At 37.9% G+C, this 6377-nt stretch overlaps 1 protein-coding gene across 1 annotated transcript; it reads right to left on the bottom strand.

Annotated features, from left to right (window-relative positions):
• Window positions 1-293: 293 nt before the first annotated feature.
• On the bottom strand, window positions 294-2500 carry LOC140948509 (uncharacterized). The gene is made up of 2 exons (XM_073397755.1): window positions 1784-2500; window positions 294-504 (listed from the first exon to the last, which is right to left on the bottom strand). The coding sequence occupies exons 1-2, from the start codon at window positions 2303-2305 to the stop codon at window positions 331-333; spliced, it is 696 nt and encodes a 231-aa protein (XP_073253856.1). The 5' UTR covers window positions 2306-2500; the 3' UTR covers window positions 294-330.
• Between the last annotated feature and the right edge of the window lie 3877 nt (window positions 2501-6377).

Genomic DNA, 6377 nt, shown 5'->3' with positions numbered 1-6377 from the left:
AAGTTCTTTGCCTCGTGTTATCCACAAGCTTCACTTTTGGAAGAAGTTGAAAAACATGCATTTTCACTTAAAAATGGGTTGACCACCTGCTGCTTATGACGGCATATCTCGTAACCATAGTAACTGACCATCAACAAACTTCACTCAAAATGGGTGCGAGGTATAAACGAACAGCTACTGAAAACGTCATATGCTGATGTTTGATTGTCTAGGAAAAATCTCAGAAAAACTTCAGAGACGGGGTAGCAACCACCTTCTCCCCCCCGCCCCCCCCCCCCCCCCCCTCCGCTTCCCTGTACGTCCAAGGGTTAACGTAATGTACTTTATGTTTCACATTGTTGGTAGCCTTGGTTTAAATCCGGTCTTCACCTTTCTCTTAGCCGAATGATTGATGTCAGCGTAAACCGTGGAAGCGCATGCTCTGTGAACCTTCCCGTTTTTGTTGGTCGGTAAGTGGCTCATGTCTGCATACATGAGGTGGCCACTGCAGTAAGGGAGAGGTTTCTGTATGAAAAAAAAAATAATAATAATAATAACAATAATTATAATAATAATAATGATAACAATAAAAGAATCGAAAAACAAAAACAAAACATTCAAGACAAGATTTAAAAAAAAGTCCTGCAGTTTATTAACTAAAGGAAGTTTCATTGACGATGCAAAATCTTTGCAAAATATGAATGAATATTATCAATTTGTTGATTCATTGGTCGTTAACCGCATCAAACACCACATCAAAATGCTAGGAATGCTATTGAACTTTGTGCTTTGTCAAGTCCGCAAAAACCTATAGCAAAGGAGTCTGACGGTCTTCATAACCATTCCATGTAATTATCGTTAAACAAGTGTCAATCCCATCATACTGAAATCTTAGAAAAATTGATGTTTGACCAGCTTTATGACGCTTTTAAAACTTTGTTTTCTTCTAATGTGTCTGGATTTCATTGATTCTGGGTATAGCACTCTCAAGTTATCGAAGTAGATGACGATAATTTGTCCTTTAGCCAAGGTTGGAGCTTTGAGACGACTAAGAAAGCTGGTGCCTGCTGACATCTCACTTATTTTGTACGAGGCTTATATACCTCCACACCTTGAATATTGTAGTCTAGTAAAGTCTATGTGATTAGGAATTAACAAAACACTGAACAAGAAACTTGCATCTTCGAATCATTATGCTTTATATGTAAAAGCCCTTAAGGCCAATTGCAAATGTAAGTATTGTTTGTCTTAGGGTTTTTTTTAGCTTATCATATATTCAACATCGATTTATTCTTAAGGATGAGGGAGGGTGTTGTACTTGTTTACCTCTTACATTTCCGGATACATTACATGAAAACTATAAAAATTTAAAAAGTTACAAGTATATAAGACAATTATAATAAACAGTAATGTATCCGGAAATGTAAGAGGTAAACAAGTACAACACCCTTGTACTTGTTTACCTCTTACATTTCCGGATACATTACTGTTTATTATAATTGTCTTATATACTTGTAACTTTTTAAATTTTTATAGTTTTCATGTAATGTATTAATTATTTATTATTATTTTTGTCATGCGTTTTATACATGTGCCTCCGGCTTGGGTACTAGGGGCAACCCTACCCCACGTTATGGCAGAAATAAATTGATTGATTGCATTGTATATTGTATTGCATATAATAAAGTGTGTGGAAATTCCCTTAGCATCCTTAAAAAAAGGTAATGTTGAACATATGATCATTCCCAGATTTGAACTAAGCGATCGATAGGAAATTATAAAGTAGGGGTTTAGAACTACTTACCTTAGGGGCCATTCGTTTCTTTTTTGACTTGTCAACAGCTGCATAAAAGTGATCGTTGCAGTCAGTTGCGCTATATGGATCCTGTTCACTGGTGGCCTTCTTGCTGTTTATTTCCTTTCCTTGTTCCAAAGATGAACGATTCAAATGCTCCACAGGATCCTTACCCATAGCCGAGCTGCCTTTTGTGTAGGCAACGTCCAGGCCATCATCCCGAGAAACTGCTGTTTTAAAAAACATTTCCTTGTTTTCTTTAACAAGCACGTTCGCGTAAACGTGGCGCCCCTTTTCCTCCTGATCGTTGCTTTTATCACACATCTCCGTACTCTCCTTCACTGCTGATTGGTCTGCAGCAAGGTGCTCATCCTCTGAGGACGGTTGAACTTCTCTTACTTCGGAGCTGGATGGACCTCCCTGATCACACTTGGATTTTCGTTTATTCTCATCAACAACTGCATAGGCGTCCTCTTCGTTGTTTTTTGTAACTGTCTTGATGGTCAAACGTTCTTCACGTGCTTGTGACATGCTGAAATGAACTGTAAGTTCGGTGGAGCTATGCAGGTGGTGTGTTTCGTCACTGGATAGTTTTCTTGAAGACGAAACTTAAAAAAGAAACAACTATTGAAAAACTTAACGTGCATAATAACTATTATAAGCTACGTTCACATTATACTAGATACCTTTTGCGCCGGCACAAAAACCATACTGGATAGGGTTTCTATTCGGTTCACTTGGATATAAGAGCGGTGGTTTAATTCAGTGGGTGCGATTTCTGTAATAACGCGAATTGGAGCTGCGCTGCACCGATCTCTTGAGCGCAGAGTCACTATCTGGTACAGTGTAAACTTAGCCTAGTAAGTGCAAAGACTCTTGATATGCTTACAAACCAAAGTAGAAATGCTTTAGAAATGTGAAAAAAAACTGTGGTAATGACAGACCAACAGAAGCTGGTGCTTAAAATGTGGTTTTTATATTAAATAAATTTTTGAAAGAGAATTGGCCACCGCAAATGATTAAAATAACAGCTGTTTTACACGACAAAAAGCTAAGAGCGAAACTGTTGCGAATTCCTTTAAGTTTTAAATTTTTGCACTAGAGATAGATTCTTAAAGGACTAAGCCATTTTTATATACTTTTACATTATTTCCCCATATTTTCAGTCCACATCAGTCTAATCAAAAACATCATTCGGTTAGGCGATTAGATCACATGCAGTTTTGGAAACCAAACATGCAATATGCGGATAACAAAAGATACCTTTTGCCTTGTTTTTGCGACGTCGGCGAGAAAAAATGAGGACAAATACAATCAAAACAGCCAGTATGATAACAGCTAGCAGGATTAAGATGATCGTGGTGATATCGGGAGATTCATAGATGATGCCCTCAGGAGCTGCCGCTGGAAAAGGAGACAGACAAATGAAGTATAATCTGAGACTAACCTTTTTAACTTTGAGAAATCATTCAAAGTTAAGCCAAATTGGAAAAGCCTTTTTTCGTTGTTTCCCTGTTAGCTTTTGTTGTAACATTCTCATAGATTTCATTGAAGTCAGAGTACAAGTTCATAAAAACAAGTGATATCCCAAAGGGTACAAATGAATGACTGATGAGCATTAAAGTGGACCCAAATTCGGCAGGTAATATTCTTTAAGGGGGAAATCTGATTAATTTTGTTTATTTTTTTGTTTGTTTGTTTGCTTTTCAGAAGGAAGCGGGGCTGGGTAGGGTCGCTTTTAATCACTTTCCCTCCTTAGGTTAAGTACAAAAAACACTAACCTGTTAGGTTTGCACTGGTTATAGGCTTGATGGACTTTGTGAATGAGGTCGGTACGAGAAGTGTACTTGACTCAGTAACACTGAGCAACTGAATCCTTGAGGATGTGGCCTTATTTGTTGGTTTTACTAATACAGTATGAGAAAAAAAAAGAGCCGTTCACGCGCAAGATATGTTGTCGGATGTAAAAACTTCTAGGACTGTTAGAAATTGTCCTCCCTTAGTAACCGCTAGGACTAACAAGAATGTTTTTTTTTTTTAAATTTTTTTTCAAAGAGTAAGTTCACCAAATTCTTTCCCCGGCATGCGAACAACATACTTATAGTGACTTTGGGCAGGCAAAAATGGTAGGAAGTATAGGTGGCGTTAGAACAGTGTAATGTATCCAATAGTAGGACTTACTAGTATATACTTATAAACTTTATGGTATTTTCGGGCTTACTTAATGTCGTTACAAATATCGTTGAACCCATCTTTGTATGTCGCGTGTAGACCTTGGTCGTAGATTGACCCTGTGAAGAGGATACAGACCCTTGCACTGTGGCCGTCGCAAGAGATGATCCACCGATTGGGAAAGGTGGTGTGCTCTTCAGCAGCTTTGGTGACTTAGTCATTGTCTCTAAGAAGAAAAAATTGCTAAGACGAAGTTCTACGCTCTGTGGGACAAATCGAGCAAATGCATGGATTCGACATGATGTCAGTAAATTAACTGCTTAAGCAATAGAAAACGTTTTCCGTGTTTGCATAGCCTGATATAAACACGAGAGGGGTTTGGAGAATTCGAGACAGTTATGCAAACCCGAGACGAAGTCGACGGTTTGCATAACCGTCGAGAATTCTCCCAACGCCTCGAGTGTTTATATCAGGCTATGCAAACACAGGAAAAAAGGTTTCTAATGCTTTTATAAAATAACTTTCCCGAGAAAAAAAAGCAAAACCGTTTTGTACGGCTCTGATTAAAAGAGAAATTCTTACCAGTCGCAAAATCTTGTCCACGAAGTCTTGCACGCGTAATCAGTTCTTGTTTTGCAGAAAGATGCTTTGCAAAATACGGATTTTTCTCGCTTAAAATGTCAGCTTAAGCGAAGAAAAATTGACTCGCCTTCTTTGTCATGATTTTTCATGTTTCAGCCGACGAAGGAATGGGTAAATAAAGTAAACTTGTCGAGTTTGGAACTCGAAAACTTTTTCAAATTTGTGCTTGCGTGATTAGCGCGCGAAAAGCCAAACAACTTGACGCCACAACCATGTTTACATACTCTGATGCAAACACTCCTCTCGGCCAATCAGAGCGCGCGTACTATCTTAGTTATTTTATAAATCAGTATATTCATAAGCAATGCAGAAGAGACGGTGCACGACAGTGTACAATAAAGGAAAGTTTTAGCTGTTCATCTCAAAACTAAAAAATGAATTAATGTATTCAGTCGCTTAAAGACTACATTCTAGACGGCTATCATTTATAAAGTATCCACGAGTATCTCAGATAAATTAAGACTTAATATGTTTTTTTTAGTCGTGAAAAATAAAGTTTAACGTACTTTACCGTATACATTGAAGGGGCTGCATATACCGTCACCTGATTTTACGCTCCATAAGACGTCACAAATCGTGTTTCGTTAAATGGGGTTGAAACTTTTCACTATTGACTGCAAAGGACCATACACGAAAATGCCGCCGAACGTGGATATAGAGTACCGGATCAGCAAAAATATACAATCCCCGCGCTGTTCTGGGTTTTATCGGTTTCGCGTATATGTCTTGAAAGTTAATTTTACGGGACTCTACGACCATCATTGCAGATTTCAATGTGATAACTTGAAACTTGTCGGCGGGATCCATTCATTCATTTGAAATATCTCTGGTGAAGTCAAGCCTATATATTTTGTTATGAGTGTATATGAACGATTTTCTTCTGTTTTAATTATAATTATCTGTTACAGTTTATTTCGAGAAAGGTTGTCGGAAAACGTGCACACGACAATCTCGTAAGGTATTGTGGGTGGTTTTGAGTTCACTGTAATAATAATAAATAATAATGAAATATTTATATAGCGCCTATACTTTTCACTGTTCTTCAAAAATCGAAAGAATGGCACGAGAGACCATGGACGTATGTTTGCGAGGACTAAAAGAAAACAATAGGTTCGACAGAAAACAGTGCTTCATCATATCCCATATTAACTTTGGGGAGGTCGCTTGCACATTCAAATTCCGTCGACAACCTTTCTTGAAAAAGCTAAATGATACTACTAATAATAATTTATTATTTATTAGGCGCAAAATGGCATTCAAATATATGATCTACGCTAATTCACTGTCTCTGAGCAACTCACCATTACTACTACATTCCGAAGATGTCAAGGACCTCTCGCAGATGTATCCAACATTATATCTGGAGTAGCAATCAATGTCGTCGAACACATAAGTCCACTTTTTTTTTTCGTTACGCCACATTTTAGAGCAATTCCCTGTACCTGATGGGTCATTCGTATTCCAAGGAAATTTCCCCTTTTTAGTTTTGTTGAATGTGCTATTGTCGCTAATCCACATCCACTTCTGGCCGTCTTTCCTTAATCCAATGTAATATTCAGTAGTGTTCTCTTTCAGGGTTTCTAAATGATTTTTCAGGAAGCTCAACTCAGCCGTCAAACGTTCCATGGAAACGAGCGTGCTGCCACTTTCCTTACACATATTCTTGCTTTCTTCCCAGGAAATCGAGGACCTCATATGAAATGCGTAACTGGAGCAAAGGGGTATCATCTCCTGGCCTTGATAAAAAGGGAATGCCATACTTATAATCATATTTACTTATAGTAAATTA

The sequence above is a fragment of the Porites lutea genome, chromosome 9 (assembly GCF_958299795.1).
Source record: "Porites lutea chromosome 9, jaPorLute2.1, whole genome shotgun sequence".
In the NCBI taxonomy this organism is placed as follows: Eukaryota; Metazoa; Cnidaria; class Anthozoa; order Scleractinia; family Poritidae; genus Porites; species Porites lutea.
Note: the sequence above shows the minus strand (reverse complement) of the source record. Positions and strands in the feature narration are given on the sequence as shown.